This window comes from Chiloscyllium punctatum, chromosome 7 (assembly GCF_047496795.1).
Source record: "Chiloscyllium punctatum isolate Juve2018m chromosome 7, sChiPun1.3, whole genome shotgun sequence".
NCBI lineage: Eukaryota > Metazoa > Chordata > Chondrichthyes > Orectolobiformes > Hemiscylliidae > Chiloscyllium > Chiloscyllium punctatum.
In genome coordinates, this window is record NC_092745.1 from 73,239,557 (window position 1) to 73,262,612 (window position 23,056).

The 23,056-nt window shown below is 38.2% G+C and overlaps 1 protein-coding gene across 4 annotated transcripts; it reads left to right on the plus strand.

Annotated features, from left to right (window-relative positions):
• Positions 1 to 295: 295 nt before the first annotated feature.
• Positions 296 to 23,009, plus strand: usp1 (ubiquitin specific peptidase 1). Of its 4 annotated transcripts, none has more exons than XM_072574032.1 (9): positions 296 to 341; positions 1,908 to 2,079; positions 4,959 to 5,088; positions 9,929 to 10,036; positions 13,736 to 13,905; positions 16,319 to 17,076; positions 19,520 to 19,681; positions 20,038 to 20,239; positions 20,846 to 23,009. In XM_072574032.1, exons 2-9 carry the CDS (start codon positions 1,916 to 1,918, stop codon positions 21,597 to 21,599), a joined length of 2,448 nt encoding a protein of 815 aa, XP_072430133.1. In that variant the 5' UTR covers positions 296 to 341; positions 1,908 to 1,915; the 3' UTR covers positions 21,600 to 23,009. The 4 variants fall into 4 exon arrangements, with proteins under 4 accessions (XP_072430133.1, XP_072430135.1, XP_072430134.1 ...); XM_072574034.1 differs by having other exon boundaries at positions 327 to 354; XM_072574033.1 differs by lacking the exon at positions 296 to 341 and adding an exon at positions 374 to 800.
• The last annotated feature ends 47 nt before the right edge of the window (positions 23,010 to 23,056 follow it).

The window sequence follows — 23,056 nt, forward strand, 5'->3', positions numbered from 1 at the left end:
GTATTCCTGCCTCTGGTTAAACAATAATTCCTGACTTGATAAACAGTATTCCTGACTGCAATCTGACCCCATTGCCTCACGCCGACTACTCCTGCGTCCGCTCACCGCACGGACCCATTTAGTTCACTAAGAAATATCCTGCAAAAATTAAAGGTGGAAGGTCAAAAACTAATGAATATCAATTTAAATGACAATTAAGAGGGCTATTTCAACACCGTTCAAACGCACAGGGATTAATATAAATACCATTTTAAGTAACGGAAGGGTGAAACAGGCGTTTACACTAGACAGTTCTAATGGGTCCTAGTACTGGAAAAGGCGCCAAGCTCCGTTGACAGACGGTGAGTTTGTGCGGTAGGGAGTAACGTCCTATCGGATATTCACTACCCCTGGGGAGGGAATGGAGACCTCTGACATCCCCTTACCCCCTGGAAAGGGAATGGAGACCCCCGACCCTGGAGGAGGGTAAAGACCCTTCCCCCGACATCCTCCTGCCCCGAGGGAAGGGAGTGGGACCACCCCATCTCCGTGCCCCTTGGGGATGAGAATAGAGAGCCACCCGTCCAACCCTCTCTGGGGGAATGGACAGAGATGTCCTCTCCTTCCCCAGCCATCACCTTCCGCCCCACCACCACCACCTGGGCAGGGGACAACGATTCCCCACCAACATAGGGACAAGAGACGCCTCTCACCCCTTCCGGAGGGTGGATGACGAGCGGTTGAGAAAGACCCCTTGGTGGTGAAGGAGGGCTGGGGCTCGCCCTCTTTTGGGGGAGGGAGCGCAGATGCGCCGGATCCAGGTGCGGGGCAGCGCCAATCTCGGTGGCACCAAGCCAGTCTGTAATCGATATACTTTTATGTAGGGAGTCCGAGGAGTAGTTCAGAGAGAGCGAGAGTGATGGGGGTCTGAGATAGGGGCGGTGGAGAGAGCGCAGAGGCTGGGAATGCGGTGGGAGAAGTTAGTTGGGGTAAGGGTATGTGGGCAAAGTGGACGTGGAAAGCAGGGCATGGGAGAAGGGAAGGCTGAGAGAGGTGAGCGCCAAGTGGCCGAAATTACTAAAATAAGCATCTTCAAATCTCTCCTTCGGGTTATTGAAACTAAACATGTTTAGATCTATGCATTAGATATATCAATCCTATTACTTTATTCACCTGATAAATAAAAAAAAACAACTCTCATTCACAAGAGAGTGGCAAGAATCAAGGATAGATGTTTATGGTGTCATAATGCCAATGACATCACAAACTACTTGAACTGATTTTGTATACAAATACTCTTCACTTAGATCCTTTTTCAGTTGAAATTCTAGAAACAGTTTTCTTTTACCAATTGAAAGTATTCATAATTACAGCTGACCATAATATTCCTGATTTTCTCCCCTTCCAATACATGTGATGAGTTTCTACATGTTTGTCAACAGGTCTGTTAATACACAGTACTAGGATGGATTCTGATTCCTGTGTAAATTCAGTAGATGATAATGTATCAAAACAGAAATTGCTGGAAAAACTAGATAGGCTTGGCAGCATCTATGGAGAGACAGCAGAGTTAACCAGTGACCCTTCAGAATGGGTTAATATTCAGAAATATTAACTCTGCTTTCTTTCCACAGATAGTGTCAGACCTGAATTTTTCCAGCAATTTATGTTTTTGTTTCTGAACTTAAGCAACTGCAGTTCTGTTTTATTTTATTGAGGAGATAATTATGTATATTCAATTGATAATTTTGTTTCATAATTTATATTTAACATTGGTTTTGTAATGCAATCAGGTGGAGATTGAGAACTGGTTTTAAATATGAAAGAACTGTAGAAAAATGATATTTAATGAGCTTCTAGACTATAAGTGTAAACAGAAAGCTGTTTTAAATTATTTAATCAGTGAAATTAATATCTTTGTTTTATAGTGAATAAGATGCCTGGACTTGTGCAAAATGAGAGCAATGGAAGGGGGAGCCCAACCAAAAGGAAACGGCTTTCTCTGAAATTCTTTCAGAAAAAAGAAACCAAACGAGCACTGGATTTTACTGAGAAGCAAGAAAGTGAACAAGGCCCATCAGAGACAAAAAAACTGGATAAGTATGTTGTGTAATGAATTAGTCCAAATACTCCTGCAAAACTGGGTCTTGGATGATCACATTTGTTCAAACACTTATGTTTAGTAAAGATCTGACAGCTGAAGTGCACTAATCCAAAGTTATAAAACTGCATATAGAAACCAAAAGAGAAAATGAGTTAGACTCGAAACGTCAGTTCTTTTCTCTCCTTACAGATGCTGCCAGACCTGCTGAGATTTTCCAGCATTTTCTCTTTTGGTTTCAGATTCCAGCATCTGCGGTAATTTGCTTTTATCCAGTGCATGTAGAAATGTGTTCTGGTTTGTATGTTGTTTCAAACATGGTGCTGTTTTTGTTGTACATTACTTATTCGTGCTGCTTTGGCAGAGGAAGTGCAGTTAATATTTTGCCATTGCAATGATCTCAAGCACTAACAAATCAGTAATTTCTAGATCTTACAAGACTAAACTGAATGGAGAATATTTGAAAGGTGTAGTACAGCTACGATATGGGAGAAATGGTGTAATCAAGAATATCGTGAGTAAATATGTTTATGTGTCTGATGTAAGATGCTGTCTAGCTTAGAGTGGTGCTGGAAAAGTACAGCAGGTCAGGCAGCATCCGCGGAGCAGGAAAATCGACGTTTCGGGCAAAAGCCCTTCAGCAGGAATGAAGGGCCTTTTCACCATTCCCCATACCTCCCCCTCACTGAGAACAAAACGATCAGTCCTCAGCAAAGGCCTTACTTTTACGCCCCTCCGTCCACACATCAATGAATTTAATACGCATCGTGATATCGAACACTCCTTCCACAGCCTCCGAGCTTATTTTTTCAATCAGGACTCCCGCCCACCCTCCGAAGACCCCTTCAGTCACCTCCAACACACTCCATCTATCTGGACACCCTGTGCTGGCCAACTACTCACCCTCGATCACTTCATTTCCAACTGTCGCGGAGACATTAACCTTAACCTGTCTACCCCGGTCCCCCACTCCAACCTCTCACCCTCACAACGCGCAGCCCTCCACTCCCTCTGCTCCAATCCCTTCATTCCTGATGAAGAACCTTTGCCGGAATGTCAATTTTCCTGCTCCTAGGATGCTGCCTGACCTACTGTGCTTTTCCAACACCACTCTAATCTAGACTCTGATTTTCAGCATCTGCAGTCCTCACGGTTGCTTGATGTAAGATGATGCTAGAATAGACAAAATTATAACATACACCAACAAGGAAACTCATAAGATTAACTACATGTAAACTGTTCTGAAGCCAGTTGCTAGGTTACATTGCATTTAATGTGCCACCAGTCTGTCCTGAGGTGTTCTCCATGACACATGTAGCACTTACTTAGTGACTGTTTCCTCAATCATTAGCTAGTCTAGCAAAAATAGAAGCTTTTTTATTTTGTTAAAATATTTCATAATTTTAAAAAAATCTTATTTTAGTGAATTTAAAATATTCACGCAAGTACCTAATCAGGACTTCAAATTTGTACATTAGATAATTTTTAACTTCATAGAATATAATTGCAAATGGAAATTTACATAAAACTATGACCTGCTTCTAGTTTAACATTTATATAACAATGCATCACAACATGTAAATTGAATTAAATCTGGGTGAGGGAAAACAGCGGTGAAGTCAGGGAGAAACAAACAAGAAAATCAGTGCCTCTGATTAAATGTCACTAATCAGTATTTGCAAGTTTGGTTTGATACCTTAAATAGGCTAAGGCTGTTTTCCCTGGAGCATCGGAGACTGAGGGGTGACCTTTATAGAGGTTAATAAAATCATGAGGGGCACGGATAGGATAAATAGACAAAGTCTTTTCCCTGGGGTGGGGGGGGAGTTCAGAACTAGAGGGCATAGGTTTAGGGTGAGAGGGGAAAGATATGAGAGATCTAAGGGGGAACTTTTTCACGTAGAGGGTGGTTCGTGTACAGAATGGGCTGCCAGAGGATGTGGTGGAGGCTAGTACAATTGCAAAATTTAAAAGGCATCTGGATGGGCATATGAATAGGAAGGGAGGGATATAGGCCAGGTGCTGGTAGGTGGGACTAGATTGTTGGGATATCTGGTCGGCATGGACTAGTTGGACTGAAGGGTCTGTTTCCGTGCTGTACATCTCTATGACTAACATGAATTTCTGCTAAGAGATGCTCAGAGGCTCCCAACTATGTTTGGTACGCTGAATTAGCCTGTTCAGAGGAATCTTGACTAATCTACACATTTGTGACCCATCTACTTGACACCTTGTTTTCACAAGATGGCTTTATAAATGGTTGAAGGATAGGAGTTAAAAAACAAACTTTTTTTTTTACCAAGGTATTACTGGCTACAAATCTCTTAGCTCATCAATTTACTACAACATTTTCCTGACAAAAATAGATTTTGGCCGACTAAAGGTTCTGTGGAAAACTGTTGTTTATTTGAATCTGTGTTTTTTTTTCCTTTGTGTAATTATTGCTTGTAACTATGTTGTATCATTTGCAAGTTGAGTAATTTTTTTCCCCTTTTATCCAGCAGTCAAATAGGAAATATGGGAAATAATTCCAAATAGGTACAATATTCCTCTTTCCACTTCCTTCCAATTCTATCTCTAAGTCACATAGTTTCTGTCAATTTAGATTTATTTGTATTGTAATATTTTTGCCCCCAGCATGTCAAGATCTCTCTCAGACTAAATTCTTGCTCATTCTGAGCACATAATGAACAATATTTGTGTCAGTTTATTTATCTGATTTGCAATGGTCCCCTACAGAACTTAGTGATTTTTTTTTTCTCTCTAGTTTATGGCGATTGTGTTTTTACCCTAGGTGTATACTTCAATGCAATCATTGAAAATAGTTTGTTCCTTTTTGTTCAGAATTACTGACTATTGTATTGTATCACTGAAATAGATGTGAGAAGATTGTATCTGGAGCCCCTTTGATATCTTCTGCTGTTGGGTATGAAAAGAGGGAAGAGCTTCTACCTTTTGTGGGCCTGAACAACCTTGGAAATACATGTTACCTCAATAGTGTACTTCAGGTAAAGTAATCATCTTAAAGGTAGTGTCAATTCATGAATTATCTTCATTACTACATTTAATACAATTACATTAATTTTAATTTTCTGATTTTGTATTTTGGGAGCATATACTCTGAAATACGTTAATCAACTGGTGCTTTTTTATTTGTTTAGAATTTTTCAAATCACTTATTCATTTAGACTAGACTAGACTCCCCACAGTGTGGAAACAGGCTCTTTGGCCCAACTAGTCCACACTGACCCTCTGAAGAGTAATCCACCTAGACCTATCTCCCTCTGACTAATGCACCTAACACTATGGGCAATCTAGCATGGCCAATTCACCTGACCTGCACACCTTTGGAGCACCCGGAGGAAACCCACGCAGTACGAGGAGAATTGCAAACTCCACACAGACAATCTGGAATCGAACCTCAGACCCTGGTGCTGTAAAGAGACAGACTAGCCTAAAGCAAAGAATTCCATTCCCTCAAACAACATTATAGACCTTCTAGTAGTAAAAAAATTGCACATGTGCATCTGTTCTACTTCAGTTTCTCCATTTATCCATGTGAATTTATTTTGAGTTATCAACATTGAAGGATTGCAAAATAGATTATGGTTAATGCAATTTGTTCAAATTCAGTTTGCAGTCATTTATTAATGTGCATAGCTGCACAGGCTATTTTCTTATGATCCAAATTTGTCTACAGTGGTTTTTGTGGTGCTGCTGCTTTCTCGACCATGATATTTGCTTTTGATTACATTGTTCAAATCAATTACTTTTCCTGCTGGTCCATTTAAAGAAAAAATGGATATTTCAGAATTTTAGGATAAATTTCTCTTTCGTCTTCATAAATGTAGCACCTTTTTACTTACAAACTAAGTCACTTTCAAATGCATACCAAAAAAAACCCAAAGTTGCTAAGTGTTTGATCAAGACTTACCAGTAAAACTGTATAAGTTAGTGAAAATCAGCAGTTTTGGTGCTGCAGCAGTGAATTTCCTTTGTAATTCCTAAATTCATGACATAATCAATAATAATTGAGATAAAGTGGCTGGTTAAGAGTTCTATTGGCCCATTGAAGACTGAGTGGAATATTGTCAATGACCATGAGGAAATGGCAGTCATGCTGGACGATTATTTTGCTTCAGTATTCATAGCAAAAAAGGGGGATAGCTTGCTGGAAGTCCCAGAAAGAAATTAAGAGGATCAGGGACAGGGTCGAAACAAAATTAGCTTGGGTAAATCATCAATAATGGGGAAATTAACAGAACTGAAGAGTGACAAATCCACAAGATCTGATTGTTTCCACGAATGGGTGTTAAAGGAGATAAGAAAGCACGTCGCCAATGCCCATACAATAACCTTTCAGAGTTTGCTGAATTCAGGAATTGATCCTCTGGATTAGAAATTTGCTTGTGTCACCCTACTCTTCAAGAATGATTACAGGGAAAACTGGGGAATGACTGGCCAGTTCACTAACACATTACAGTAAGAAATTGTTGGACCCCTGTAATCAAGGATAGGATAACTGATCATCTCAAAGGTTTGGTTAAACAGAGAGCGTCAACATAGATTCATGAAGGTAGGTCATGCCTGACACACTTTGTAGAGTTCTTTTTTGAAGAGATGACAGAAGTAGCGAACATATGTGGACTTCTAGAAAGCATTTGATATTGTCCCACGCAAGAGACTGTTAGCTAAGGTGAAAACCCAGGGAACTGAGAGCAAATTACTGACATGATAGGAAATTGGTTAAGCATCAAGATACAATTGGAATGATGGATAAGTATTCAAATTAGCAAATGGGACCAGTAATGTCCCACAGTGATCTGTGAGGCTTCAGTTATTCACAGTATGCATTAACAAATTAGATAATGGTGTGAAAAGTCAAATATCTAGATTTCTGAAGACAAAACATTGGGCAGCATTGTAGATACTGTTGACTCCAGTATAAAATGACAACAGGATATGGATTAATTTTTGGTGAATGAGCAAAGCTGTGGCAGAATGGATTGTAACATAGGCAAGTGTGTGGTTGTCGGTTCTGGACCAAAAAGGGGTAAATTCTGGTATCATTTGGAAGCACAAAGGTAAATACAATGGATGTTCAACAAATCGTGGGGGGGGGGGTTCAGGTTCATAGCTCTTTAACATGCCATGAATAGATGCAGAAAATAATCAAGACGGCTAATGGAATGCTGGCCTTCATATCTAAAGGGTGGGAGTATAGGGATGTAGACGTTATGCTGCAGTTATATAAAACCCTAGTTAGACCCCACTTGAGTGCTGTGAGCAGATCTGGGCACCACACCTTTAGGAAGGATGTTTGGCCCTGGAGGGAGTTCAGTGCTGGTTTACAAAGATGATACCTAGCCCTCAGGGGTCATGTTATGAGGAGCGATTACACAAAGTAGGCATTTGCTCTCTATCACCTTTCGCCTTCCTAAAATCTAATCAAAGTCTTCAGGATATTAACACGGAAAGACAGGGTAGATAAAGATAAGTTATTTTCATGGGTTGAAGATTCTAGAACCAGGGCATGGTCTAAGAATTATGGCCAGGACATTCAGGAGAAATGTTAGGAAACACTTTTACACAAAAAGAGTTGTGGAGATTTGTAACTTTTCCTCAAATGTTGGTTGATGCTAGAGGCAAGGTACTACCATGGTTGTCTGGCGGAAGGCAGAGAGTGGTGTTAAAAGGGTCTTTCTTGGGATGGAAACCAGTAACTCGTGGTGTTCCACAAGGGTCACTGTATACATTAATGAACTGGATGAAGGAGCTGAGGGCATTCTGGCTAAGTTTGCAGACAATACAAAGATAGTTAGAGGGGAGGCTACAAAAAGATTTAGACAGGGTGGGAGAGTGGCCAAAGAAGTGGCAGGTGAAGTACAGTATGGGAAAGTGTGAGCTTATGCACTTTGGTAGGAAGAATAGAAGCATGGACTATCTCCTAATTGGGGAGAAAATTCAGAAATCTGAAGTGCAAAGGAACTTGGGAGTTCTAGTCCAAGTTTCTCTTAAGTTAAACTTGCAGGTTGAGTCATTAGTTAGGAAGGAAAAGACAATGTTGTCATTCATCTAGACTGTACTAGAATATAATAGCAGGGATGTACATCTGAGGCTTTATAAGGCTCTGCTCAGACCACATTTAGAACATTGGGAGCAATTCTGGGCCCCAAACTTACAGAATACTGAATGGCCTGAACAGAGTGGATGTTGGGAAAATGTTTCCATTGGTAAGCGAGACAAGGACCCAAGGGTTAAGAATAATAGAAAGACCCTTTTAAAATGGAGATCAGGAGAAATTTACTTAGCCTGAGAGTGGTGAATCTGTGGAATTCATTGCCATGGAATGCTGTGGAGGCCATGTCATTGAGTACATTTAAAACAGAGATAAGTTCTTGATTGCCATGGGGATCAAAGGTGACAGGGAGAAAGCAGGAAAATGGAGTTGAAAAATCTATCAGCCATGATTGCATGGCAGATCAGACTCGATGGGCCAAATGGCCTAATTTCTGCTCCTGTGTCTTATAGTCTTAATTGTTAAATTTAAATCTGAGATTGACAATTTTTTTATTAAGCAAGGGATAAAGGTCACAGATCAGCCATAACCTTATTGGGTGATAGAGCTGCCTGAAGTGGCTTAGTGGCCTGCTCCTGTTCCTAATTGGTCGGTGTATCTTTTTTTATTTTTTGGGATCATAACCTGAAATTGACTGTTTCAGTAATTCATTATTCTGAAGTGTTTTGAGACCTTTGAGAAATATGAGGTAGTGGTGCTACTTCTGTTCCCTTTTCCTGGATAAGCATGTGAGCAAACAGGAAAAACAAAGAGTTACAAGTTAGACAAAAGGAAAAGCTGCATAGAGTTGTTAGACCCTTCAGTCCAACTTGTCCGTGTTGACCAGATATCCTAAATAAATGTAATCCCATTTGCATATGTGTGGCCCATATCCCTCTAGACCTTTCCTATTCATGTAGCTATCCTCCCATTTCACCTTTGTTTCTGTGCTATTTAAAAGTCCCCAAAACCAATGCTAAAATAAAATAAAAATTTACAACTTCAAAGGACAGGGGAAATCCAATTGCAGTGCTGGGGAAAACCTCTAAACCCAGGAGCAGTTCAAAGGTCATGATCCTCACTGTCCAACATTTTTTGCTTTTGTAAAATGCACCTGCTTTGGTTAATAAGAGTCTTTGTTACCTTTTAACAAAAACTTGGATTATTTTTAAGTTAGATTTTTAAAAAGTGGTTTTGATTTTTAATAACACTACATGTTCAGTGTTCATTTCTTTTAGCTTTACTTCCAATTTCAATATTACTTGCTTCGTCAAACACCAGATAAAATAAACTAATTTTAAATATGGATAGATTTCCCCTCCCACTGGTCACTAGGGGGTAACATATTAAAATAATTTATATTAGACTTAGTGTGGAAACAGGCCCTTCGGCCCAACAAGTCCACAACAACCCGCCGAAGCGCACCCACCCAGACCCATTCCCCTACATTTACCCCTGCACCTAACACTAGGGGCAATTTAGCATGGCCAATTCACCTGACCTGCACATTTTTGGACTGTGGGAGGAAACCCGAGCACCCGGAGGAAACCCATGCAGACACGGGGAGAATGTGCAAACTCCACACAGTCAGTTGCCTGAGGCAGGAATTGTATTAGTTTTCAAGAATTATAGAATTTAGACGGGGGTTAATGAAACACTTTGTCACAGTTTTGCTGAATGAAAGAGCCTGTTTCTATGCTATAATGTATGATTATTCGGCGGATCTGTGTGAAAATTTGTATTGAATTATGATCACACTTGGTTAAAATGTAGCTTTTGTAACAACATAGGTGTTGTATTATTGCCCTGGATTTAAAACTGGGATGAAATACATGTATGACATAATCTCTGAGAAACAAGGGATACTGAAGAGTGAGGAGGATCCCAAAAAAGACCAGGTAATCATTTACAAAATAACTTGCCAGTGTTTTCATGGGATATTTTCCGGCTTGCTTGGGAAATTTTAAAATGTTGCCACTATTGTAACTGCATACTCAACTGTCTGTTTTATGTTCAGAAAATAGCTTATTGATGTGTAGTTCTACTGCCATTGGTAGACTTCTGGTATTTTAAATGTTTATTGATATGTCATCTGGTTGACTGATGGAAATACTGTGGATAAGGTGAACTTTTCTTCTGCCGTCATAAAATTTCCATTCTGGGACTAGGTAAAAAAAAAGCTTCCCCTGTTCTCCCCCATACCCCGCCGCTAACCTCTGTTCCCTCCTCCTGCCCTCCCCAACCCCCATCATTCTTTTCCCTTTGAGGGTCCTGATGCGGTTTATGGCCAACAGGAGTAATTGGATTAAATTGAATACCTTTCTGACCCATTACATAGCACTGCATCACACTGGGCATTAGCAAATCAGTGCAAATTGCATCCAGGAGAACATGTTTAGTCAGCATTTTAAAAAAAAAACCCAGCAAGGGAAATTGTTCTAGGACCTAATAATCAGAAATGAGTCTGGATAGGTGGAAAGCATATTGATGAGTAAACATTTTGGAGATTGTGAATAATACTTAGATTTAGGGTAGTTATGGAAAGGATAATGATGGGCTGAGAATAACAGTTTTAAATTCAGGGAAAGCTAATTTTACTAAGAAAAATACAATTTGCCCCAAGTGGACTTGCACATAAAACCATCAGAGAAGTAAGCGGCATACAGGGAGGAAATAGTGGGAGTATGTGGGATCTCGACAGGGGAATCTTAGATGGCGAGATATAATGATTAGGATTAAGAATAATATTGACAAATACTGAGGGCTCAGTATGGCAGAGTCCCTAGAACAGCGTATAAAGTGCACGATGGAGCAAAAAAAAAGTTACAAAAGCAAAGAGAGTTCATTAGAAAGTGTCAGTAGAATAAAGGAAAGCCCATAGGTGTGCTTTAAATACATAAGGGGCAAAAGAAGAACTTGGGAAAGATTTGAGGCTCATTAGGTAATGTGTGTAGACCTGGAAGATATAAGTACAATCCTCAATGAATACTTTGTGTCCATCTTCTCAATAGAAAAAGAAAGTGCAGATATGTTAAAGTACAGATTTGAGACAGCTCAGGGAATCCCTTGTGGACTCAGACTTGTAAGCCTCTCTCATGGTTTGTCCCAGAAGTCGTACTCATTAGTGGTATGAAATAAAAAAACTCTTACAGACAGTTTAGTTTAATCATTTAAAAATAGCATCACTGTTACAACACTGATACCTATAAGCCAAGCTAACTGGATTCTTATAATCCAGGGAGTAGAAATCGCTCTTCTTTCAAGAGCCCTAGCCAGCTACTCTGTCATACTATCAAAAACAGACTATTTTTATGCACAGGTTTACGTTGGCATTACTGTCACAAACACAAAAGTTAACAAAAGCACTGCATGTTCTGAACAAGACAGATAATAGTGAAGGACAACAATTCAGGAGAGAAGTTAATCTGATATCCAGTTTCATTCACCGGTCCGAATTAAACATTTTTATTAATTTCACAAAGGAACAGCCATGAATGTTATCACTCAGTGTCTTGTTTATACAGATTCACTGATGTTAAGGCAAATGTTCTTAATTACCTTATCCTCCCTGCCACACAATTTTCTAGTATGCAGCAAATGTGTTCTATAATTCAAAATTACATTTTAGTCTAAATGTGTAAAGACAATACTTAAGGCTTTAAACTTCCTTAGGTATCAACATCAGGGTGGAGGACTATGACGTATTAGATGAAATTAACATTGGGGAACAGGTAGTATAAGCAGATTTGAGAGACTTAAAGATGGATGAATCTGCAGGCTCAGAAGATGTATATCCCAGGCTGTTGAGGAAGGTATGGGAGGAGATATCAGGGGTCTTCACAATAATTTTCAAATCTCTGGCCATAGGTGAAGTGTCAGAAGACAGGGGCACTGCTACATTGTCCCATTATTTTAAAAAAAGGGAGGAAGGGATAGAACAGAAAATTACAGGCCAGTCAGACTAACATCAGTGATGGGGAAGTTGTTAGAATTCTGACAACTACATTCTACATCTGCAGTTGGAGAGACATGGATTAATCCAGGATAGCCAGCATGGATTTAAGAGAAGGTAGTGTTTGATAAATTTAATTGAATTCTTTGAACAAATAACGAGAGATGTTGATAAGGTTAATGCATTTTTTGATATTGTCCTCAAAGCTTTCTTGACTTTCATAACTGAACGGTCAAGGAAGTGAGAGCTGATGGAAACTAAAGCAAAGTGACATACTGTGTCCAAAATTTGGCTTTGAGCCAAGAAGCAAAAGATGATGGCAGAGGGCTATTCCTGTGATTAGAAATCTGCTTCCAGTGGATTTGCAGAGGGATCGGTACTGGGGCCCTTTTGGTTTGTGGGGGCATTAATGATTTGAATTTAAATGTAAAGGGTGTGGTTGAAATGGTTGTAGATGATAGGAACATCAGGAGGGTGGTGAATAGTGAGGAGGATATCCAAGAGACTGATCAGCTGGGCAAAACTGTGGCAAATGGAATTCAATGTGGAAAAGTGTGAAGTAATTCAGTTGGGGAGGGGGGGGGGCTAATGGAGCAAGGAATTACATAATGAATGGTAGGACCTTGGTGTGCATAGCTGCAGACTCCTGAAGATAGAAAGTCAAGTATATAAAACAAATGGGATACTTGTCTTTATTAACCAAGGTGTGGAATATAAGAGCAGGGAGGTTTTGCTGGAACTGTACGAAGCACTGGATAGGCAGAAGTGGAATTTGTTATTAAAAGCATTTGAGTGTTCCAGAGGAGGAGATTTACCAGGAAATTGCCAGCTGGAGGGCCTGAGCAGTAAGGACAGATTGAATAGGTTGAGGTTGTTTTCAACAAAGGTTGAGCAGGGACATGTTAAGTGTAAAACTGAGGGACATAATATGTTAGTAGAAAGCAAAGTTGGGATGACCACCTCCATCCCCCAGTGGTGGGACTCTGGAACTCACTACAGGTACACAATCCTTGATCCGAAATCTTTGGGGCCTGTCTTTTTGGAATTTGGAATGTTTCTGATTTTGGAATAAATGACATTTTCATTGGTAATTTTTAAAAATTTCACTAACAGCAGACGCATGTATGAATAGTATATGCACTAAGACACAATTGACGCCTGCCAGTGCTGGGTCACCTGTTCGCATGCAAAAATGACCTTTCACAACCCGCAAATAAAATCAGATTTTGTAGCTTTTTGGAGAAAGGATTGTGTACCTGTACCTGAAAAGTGTTAGTCTCCTAATGTTTTAGTAGCATTTAGATATTCATTTGTAAAGCATTGTCTCTTAAGTCTGTAGGCAGGAGCTGGAATTGAGATGTGTAGTCAGATCTTTTTTTGATTAGTAGAGATATGATGGCCCAAATGGCTGCACTCCTGTGCTGCAAATGTCTGAGTTTGAAACTGTCAGCAAAGTTAAACTTTTAAGAGGCAAACAATAGCTACGTATCCAAGGTGATACTTGCAGTATTTTTAAGGTTTTTTCTCTCTAAAGAACAATGTAGAACAGTTAACCTAATTAAATGTATCATGACAGTTGCTACATTTGACAGATTTGAGACAACTAAACTTTGAAATAATGATCTGTAAATGCTCTGTACTATAGGACATATTAAATAGTCAAGAGGAGTTGCCAATCTGTTTAGAGCTGATCTGCAACTTGCACAGCTTGATTGTATCAATGGAACAGATACAAGCCAACTATCTTCTAAATGCAGAGAATTACATTGAGGGTGAACTTGCTGCTCAGCCTAAGAGACTGATGAGTACACTGAAGTAAGTTTGTTTTAAAAGTGTAATAGAAACATTTGAATGAGAAAGTGATGAAATCAGATATTAGATCCTGTGTTTAAAATATTTTTAAGGCACTTCTGAACAATACACCTATATTGAATGGTTAATTGTGAACTTAAATGAAAATTGAGTATATATTCAGCCAGAGACTTTTTAAAATTATGGTGCACATCTTTAATATAATAGAAGTGAGCAGTTATGAAAAGTTTTTTTTTCCTTTTTCCTTTTTCCTCCTTCCTGCTACTTCTGAGTCTTCTAGGACAGTGATAGCTATTTATTAACTTGCTGATGTGCCAATTTCTCATCTGTGAACATTTTGAAATGTCTGCTCAACATTTAGCCCTGAAAAAAACACTGCTTGAAAAAAAACTGAAACCTTTTTCGTGTTTATGCTATTTCTAAGGCTGAACACTGATGTGTGTGTTTTTTTTGGCTACTGATGTTGAACGATCATATTTGACATTCAATACGATTTCCTAACCTAGCCTTGAATGGCATTAGGGAGGTCAGCAGTTGGGAAGTTAACTTCATTCTGCTTCAAAACAAAAAAATCCGGAAGCCACTTACTTCCTACTAGGATAATTCATCCATGTAGATATTATGAGAATGTCTGTGGGATGCTGATCCTTTGGGTAATCAGACCCTGTCTCAGTTCTATCCTTGCTTATTGTTGCTAGAATACAATTTTCTCACCTAACCCGGGTAAGCATTGTAGCTGATTTGTAATAATTCTCCTGTCACACCAGTTGAGATAATTAAATCGTGGAATTGAACCAAATGAAACGACTATTCTTCTAATCTTTTTATCTCTAACTCACTGCAGCAATGTGCTGATAATAGAACAATTTATGGCACTGAGGGAGGCCGTTTAGCATTTGAGGTCTTCAGCAGAGCAAAGGGTAATTGTTTTTGACTAATACAAACTCAATCACCTAATTATCCTAGTCCCATTTTCCAGCGCTTGGCCCAAAGCCTTGTATGTCTTGGTATTAAGAGTGTACAACTGAATATGCCTTAAACGTTATGAGGGATGTTGCATCAACCACCTTACAGGCAGTGAGTTCCAAATTCTCATCACCCTCTGGGTGAAAACAAATTCTCACATTCCCTTCAATTGGGTCATTCTCAGTTTGTGACTGCTGGGTTACTGCAATGATTAGTGTTTTGTCCCAGCCATTTACAATCCACATCAGTAGATGTGGAGACCAAATGCAATATTTCTAAGTTTGCTGATAAGAGAAAACTGCTGAAAATAAAAGTTGTAAAATTTTAAGGGGATTTAGACTGGTTAAGTGAGTGGACAAGAAGATGGAATATAATGCAGAAAAATGTCGAGTATTTATTAAAGGATGAAAGATTGATAAATGTTGATGTCCAAAGGTACTTGGATGTCCTTAAGTCACTGAAAGATAACATGCAGGTGCAGCAAGCAGATAGCATGTTGGCTTTTAATGCAAGAGGTAGGAGCAAAGGAAAGTACAAAACCTTGAAGTGAGAGTACCTGGGAAGGTTCACCACACTTAGGTGTAAGAGCAGGTAAGAGGTAAGGAATCCTAAAGCAGTTAACTAGCCATTGACTGCACAAAGCCTATCCACCATCTCCAAGTCACAGGTCAGGAGTGTGATGAATCCTTCTAATTTGGCGCCAGATGCGACTTCAAGAACGTTTTAAGAAGCTTGGTACCACCAGGGAAAAGCAGCTCACTTGATTGACATTATGTCCGTAAATATATATTCCCTTCATCACTGATGCTCAGTAGCAACAAACATTTCCTTCCAAACTCATGATCGCTGCCGGGCAAGAGAAATGATCTAATTGAAGCATAAGTTCTTGAATAATGCTTAACAGGGTAGTTGCAGGAAAGATGCTTCCCCAAATGGGTGTTTAGAAACAAGGATTATCATCTCCGAACTGAGATCGTGAATTTCTTTATGTGAATCTTTAGAGTTCTCCAGCTCCAAGAGTTGTGAAGGTTCAATCATAGTATACATTCAAGGCAGACATCAGTGGATTTCTAGTTAAAAATATCAAGGAAACATAAGGATTGTGCAGGAAAATGTGTTGCAGTAAAAGATCAGCAATTTCTAATTGAATGGAGGAGCAGGTTTGAGGGGCCAAATGGTCTATTTCTGCTGCTGTTTCCTTTTTTTCTTTAAAAAATTTATTCATTTGTTCCTTGCTTTTTATTGATAAATGTAATCCTTCTGGAAACACTGATATAACGTTAAGAGTCTATTGTACTTCTACTCTATTAGCTAGGCCATATGATAGATTTGAGTTGTGCTTACGATGAACAATGCCTAATAGAATCGGTAAAGTTTTTTTGTTTTTGTAAAAATAAAGTTAAATGATATTTGAATGGAATAATATATACATTGTCCATCTGTACTTTAGAGAGCTGAATCCAATGTATGATGGATACCTACAGCATGATGCTCAAGAGGTTTTGCAATGTATTTTGGGATATGTCCTGGAGGCTTGTCAGTTGTTAAAGAAAAGTGCATCTGTTGAAGAAAACATCAACTCTGACACAACTGTGAAGAATAAAATAAAGAGGTCACTTGAAACTTTATCCTCTAATAACCTGATAACTAGAAATAATGCAGTGCAAAATGACCATGAAATTCCTGATCTAGAAAAAGAGGAAATGCTGAAGAAAAAGAAAAATGGGAAAAGAAAAAGTGATACACAAGCTGGAAATGCCATGAAAAAATCAAAGCTGCCTAGGGATCTGAAAAAACCAGAAGAGAAACGGCAAACGAGGCAGAACAGAAAGCTTTCTGGGGATTCTATTGAACAAGAACCTGATGTTGATGCTCAGAGTGTATATGAAAATGGTACTGCACGCTCATTTCCTCTGAAGAAAACAGAACTTGGGTTAAGATGGCTGAAACCGACAGTGAAGCAGCCAAGTATATTTTCCAAATTCTGTAGTCTTGGCAAGCTAACATCAAATCAGGGCATCAAAGAGACAAGAAAGGATGGTGAAGTAAATGGAAATCAACCACGTTGTACAGATGTGGCAAAAGAGGACAGTCCAACAGACCACCACTGTTCTGTATCAGACTGCAAGACCTATTTTGCCACAGGAACCACTGATGAAACAAATGGAGGGCTATGTGAAATTGAAGACAAGAGCACAAGGAAAGCAGGTTGGTGAGCCTAACTATTCCTGAGAGTTACTTTCTCTTGATCTAAAACTGGAACAGCATAGCAGGATTTATTAAATATCTCAACAAAACTTCTCAATACCAGCATGATGTAGGCAAACATAATTTCCAACTAAATATTCTTAGTGCTGTGCAATTATGCTCTCAGCATCTCTGTCTAGTTTTCACACCCATGGAGCTAGAAAAGGTCAAGTAAGAGCAAGCCTGGGGAAGAGAATGAAAAGGAAAGCTAAGAGGTAAGAACGATGAACTAATTTATTTTAATTAAGAAACCATTGGACTTAATGAGGTGGATGTTGAGATATCCAAAATCTGTAAGGTGAAACAGATGAAATTACCTAAAGGTGACATTGGCTAAACTCAGTTATTTGTGTAAATTAGTCTGCTTCTGTATCTTGCTTTTTATAGTTGGGGCTGAAAAAAAGATGTAAAGTTACCATATTGACATTTCCTTGATTAACTGTATTCTAATACAACATGTCTACGTTTTTTGTGAAATATGACTAAAAGGACCCCAGTCAAATTTCATAGAACTTCATTTATTCTCCTGTTGCACAACTTGTGCTCTTTTTCAAACTTCATATCTTTTTATTAACAAGGGGGAAAAAAGTAGGGTTTTTGTAATTAAATCAGTCCAAAGTACTTAGCACATTATTAAATCAATGGAAAGAAAATAAGTCATTGAGACACCAAAGTTAACTCATTTGTCATTCTTCTGTGGTCTGTTAAAGAATATTGTTTGGTTGACAATGCTTCTCTCTAAAGCATGTCAGATTGACTTGCTTAATCTGTGATGCTATGAGAACACATACTCTTAACTTCTATGGATTGACCAATAACTGGGTCCAGTTGCTTAAATTTAATTAATTAATACTTAAAATATGTTTCTCCTACTTCTAGTATGCATGGTGAGAACTTGGAAGGGGTAGTAATTAGTTTTTACAAAGAATGTTTTAAAATAAATGATATAAATAAATCATTACTTGCTGTAATTATGAAGAACAAAAGTACATTATTCCTGATATGCGTTGCATGTTACTTTTACTTCAGTGTTATCTGAAAACTTGTATGATCCTTTTATACCAGGAATAGTTATTTCTTGATCTTGTTTCAAGCCACTTTTTTTTTTCTTTTGCCTGTGTTATTCGTAATAGAAACCTGACCCATCTTTCCGCAAAATGCAATTTAGCAAGTTGAGTGAAAAATAAATATTCACTTCCAGAATATATTGCTCCACTTTCAGTTTCCAGCCTATCATCTTTTTAATTTACAAATACTCAAGTGCATTTTTCCTTATTCTTTACCTTGTCTTCCCTTTGCTAAATTGTGTTTTGCATTTGGGGGAAGACAGGTCAGGTTTCTATTACTAATAAAACAGGCAAAAGGAAAAAAAGAACATGGCTGGAAATATATCAAGAAATAACTATTCCTGGCATAAAAGTAATATGCACCATGAAATTAAAATTACGAAGTAGCTCTTTCTGTAATAAAGACCCTGTGCAAAATAAACATTTAAAGAGGTAGCATAGAAAAAATAACCTTTTCAAAGTTGATTTAAAAAAAATACTCTACACATCAATTCTTTCCTCCCTAATGAGAATTCACATTTCTTTCTTAATCTATAGGATTATAATGTGTGAGGTAGAAACCTCATTCCTTGCACTGTTACTTTAAACTCGCTGGTTCAGTATTGTCTGATTTGACGGAGTGTACGGCATGATCCACCTGATTCAAGCACTTTTTTTTCTTTTTCTGATGTTGGGCCATTCTTCACTGGCTCTGATTTAAGATCAGCCTTAAAACTAGTTAATCTGTAGTTGTTTACTGAAAAAGTTAAAGTCTGTTTGTCTTTCATGCCCACTCATTCCTTTTTGATGTATTGCCGTTCCTTTGACTTTTTTTAGTGTTTTTGATTTTCTTTCTACCTGCATTCTACTTACCTCCTTTTTTTTTCTCTAAGCAACCTATGTAATTTAAATACAACTGAAGAATCCTTTGTATTGTTCTTTACCTCCATTTCCTGCATTCTCAGATGACCAGTTCCATTTTCTAAAAGAGTCTCTAAAAGGGAAGCACAGGTAAAGAATAAGGTAAAATGCACTAGAGTATTTGTGACCCATAAATGGTGAAATTGCCTGAAGTTTTTCTCCACACCCACTCCCTGCTGAACGACATTACTCAAAGTTTCAATCCTTCAGAGAGTATCAAGAAATAATTGCATCTCATTGCTTCCTATCATTAATACCCCCATTCAAAGTGCCTTAATAGAACCTAAAACAGAGAGATTGTAGATGGTCCCGTAAACTGAAGCATCCCCTTCCTATATAATGTAGAAATTTGGGACATCTTAACAAATTATACTTCCATGATCATGGGTCATCACACTAGCGCTATTGATAGTAACAATTACTTTTGATGTGTTTAGAGTTGTCTGGCTTTGAACTGCTGGATGGAATGTTCCAAGGACAGTTAGTTTTGAGAACACGGTGTTTGGAGTGTGAGTGTTACTCTGAACGAAGAGAGAATTTCCAGGATATCAGTGTCCCTGTTCAAGAAAGTGACCCAAAGGAAGGCGATGGCTCTGAGGGTAAGTGAATAAGCAAAAGGTATCTTTACAGGTGTAGTGAAAATGATTCTGTTTAGGGTCAGGAAATGTAATACAGGATTTTACTGTGGATCATATGGTTTTAATTCTGCATTTAGGTGAGGCTGTGAGGGAAGGCTTTGGAAAAGAGTAGAGCTGGATTGTTCCTCTGCCTTCCATGAAAGTTAGCTTTTTGAAACAATAACTTGTGTAAGAATGTAGTACAATGGTCAAATTACTCGAGTACTGCATCCAGTTCAGCCAAGACACAAGCCACAAGGCTAATTCCTCATGTGAAAGGGCTGAACTGTTAAGATAAACTGGAGTAACTTTAAATTGTCATATCCCTTTTCTTCCAGTATCTCCAGAACCAAAGATGGAGGTGAAAACATTAAAATGGGCAATATCTCAGTTCGCTTCAGTGGAACGAATAGTTGGTGAAGACAAATATTTCTGTGAAAACTGTCACCATTACACAGAGGCTGAACGCAGCTTGTTGTTTGACAAGATGCCAGAGGTTGTTACTATCCATTTGAAGTGTTTTGCAGCCTGTAGCTCAGAGTAAGTATTAAAATATGAAACTGCAAAATTGCTAAGAATCCTGTGGGTCCAAAAATTTATTGGAGAAGATAAGATTGCATGGCAAAGTTGAAGATTAAAATAAAATTAAAATATTTAAACTTCATAGTTACTCTTTTACTATGTTGAAAGGCTGAGGGAGGGTAACTCCCTTTTCTTGCGAACGTTTTAAACAAATGATTGGTTAAAGTCAAAGTCTGTAAAAATGGGATACACAGAAAGGGGGAATGTTCATGGTAATTAATCTGAAATTGCTTTGCCAGCTTGTGTGGGCCAAGATGAACACCTAAAACTAATTGCAAGCTCAGTGGCAAGTTGCTCATGGTGGACAGAGAACCAAATCAATTTCCCGTACGCTATTTGCTACTTCCAGCAAGTGTCTTGCTATAAATGGTGTACAAGCCTGTGTTATTTACAATGCAGCAATTTACTGGAACGTGGCCATTTATCCTGGATATCTTTAAATAGTAAACATTTTCATTGTAAATGTCACATTTCGAATGTAAACATACTAGATTTTTTTTCCAATGTTATTCTTGTATTCTTGCTGAATGTGATCATTGTTGTTGGTTCTGGGATTATTTTTAGGTTGGAGCCCTATGGCAATCTATCAAAAGTGAATACTCCTTTGCTGACTCCTCTTCAGCTTTCTCTGGAAGAATGGAGCACAAGAGAGACCAGTGACTTCTATGAGCTGTTTGCTGTAGTTATGCACAATGGGGTGAGCATTAGTAGTGGTCATTACACAGCTTATGTAAAAATGTCATATTTGGGCAATCAGGAGATGCCCAAAGAAGAATCTGCATCAAACTGTGCAAATGATATGAAACAAGAACCATTCTGTGAAGAGGAGGCAAGAGGCTCGGTTTGTTCACAAGAATATGATGGGGAGAGATCAGTTAAATTGAAGGGAAACTTCCAAACAGCAACAACTGGTAAAACAACAAAGAAGAATGCAGAAAGTGTTGGGCTCCTTGGTGGACAGAAAAGTATATCCAGTTTTGATCTGCATGTCCCCAACAACGATCCTGAAAAACCTGGGACAAGACTGAAAGAAAATATGAAATCTGATCATTTCAAAGAAAAACATGTTCATTCTGTTAAAGACCAAAGTTTTTGCAACAAGCAGCTGAGAGTGTTCGAAACTGGGAGAAATATTCCTGAAAATCAGATTCCTCAAGGCTGCTGTAGTCTGCTGGAATATGAAGGAAAATGGATGCTGTTTGATGATGCTGAAGTGAAGCTTACAGATGAGCAAGAATTTCTTAGCTCTCTTTCTCCATCAACCTCTTGCACATCAACCCCATACCTGTTATTTTACAAGAAAATGGCAAACCCTTAAAACAACTTCACCTGAAAGAAATTGCTAAGGGTGACTTTACCACAGGATGTTTTCTTTCACTGCTTATTCTTGTACATTTAACATAGCGCAGTGTTTTTAAACCTTGAATCCTTTGTATCATTTGCCAATATAAGCTGTCTGAACCACTAATCGAGCACACCTAAACCAGCCTGATAAAAGTGTCTTTCCAGGTTTGTTTAAATATGAAGATTTCTAGGCACTAATTTTAAAAGCACATTTTTTTGCAAATAATTGTGGGTTCAAAATTGGTTTATTGCCTACCTGCAGCAGAATTAAATTTTACAACTGTGCATCTCTGTATCCCATTATTATTGAATGTTTAAAACTCCTTGACACATTTCTCCATAGTGTCCCAACAGCCAACAACTGTAAACCTAAAGAATATGATCATTTACAAATTAGGGTTGCATTGTAGCAAATACTTGACGAACTTTATATTTTACTGAAAACCCCTTCTCCAAGTACAGTGACATCATTGCTTACACCATTTCTCCTCTTACCATTCAAGGACAAGATCCTCAATATCTCTTTTCCTGCCATCCTGAGGTCAGTCAGAATTTGTACACTGAGTACCACAGCAGGTAGTCCTAGCTGAACACTTTGTGGTACAAATGGTTGGTTTTTAACTGAAATGTTGGTGATTTGTGACCGTCAAGGGATGAAAAATACTCCATTTTGGTGGATTGGTTAGCTTAATCTGGAATATATTGACAGGTGTGCTTTTTAAAATTTGTATTATAGATATTTGTACTGTAAATATAAATAAATTTGTATAAAGTTTAATTGTATAACTTATAGTATGTAGTTTCTAAGAATTTGAAAAACATGTCCTATAAATTTCCACATCCCTGTAAATGCAATTGTCAAAGTTGTACATAAAAGACCAATGGGGACTAACGTTTAATAACCTTTACTTGAAATATGTTTTGCATAAACATACATAGGTGCATTACTTGCTTTGGGTCATTATTAAGGTGTATCCTCTGACATATCTAGAGTTGAGTCAGATCTCATCAGATATGGCATTGATAACCCAATGAGCAGATGTACTGCACAGTATAAAACAGCCTACAAGATGTAAATCACTACTTATTTAAAAACAAGCCACTACCATGCATGTCTGGCACAGTTCCATGTTTTTTAAAAAAAACTAAAATTCAGCATTGCCATTTTTTCTTTGATTTTTTTTCTGTGAATTGTGGGATTTCAATTAGGAAAACATGCAATGTTTTTTTTCCATAATTTTTGACTGGGCACAGTATGAAACCTATTGTGAAACAACATTATTCATGCTGGATGGTGTCAGTGAGTTCAGGCTCTTTGTATTTCTTTTTTCAATTCTACTATAAATTGGGAAAGTCACTTTCAATAAACAGAATAATGAGTTTATATCCTCTGTGCTAAATTTTATTTTGACTCTTCTAGATATTTTTACC

Coding starts and splice junctions, on each gene's coding strand:
- usp1 (XM_072574031.1), top strand. CDS start 945: ATGCGGTGGGAGAAGTTAGTTGGGGTAAGGGTATGTGGGCAAAGTGGA. Junction 13,906..16,318: donor AGACTGATGAGTACACTGAA/GTAAGTTTGTTT, acceptor TCTGTACTTTAG/AGAGCTGAATCCAATGTATG. Junction 17,077..19,519: donor CAAGAGCACAAGGAAAGCAG/GTTGGTGAGCCT, acceptor TGATGTGTTTAG/AGTTGTCTGGCTTTGAACTG.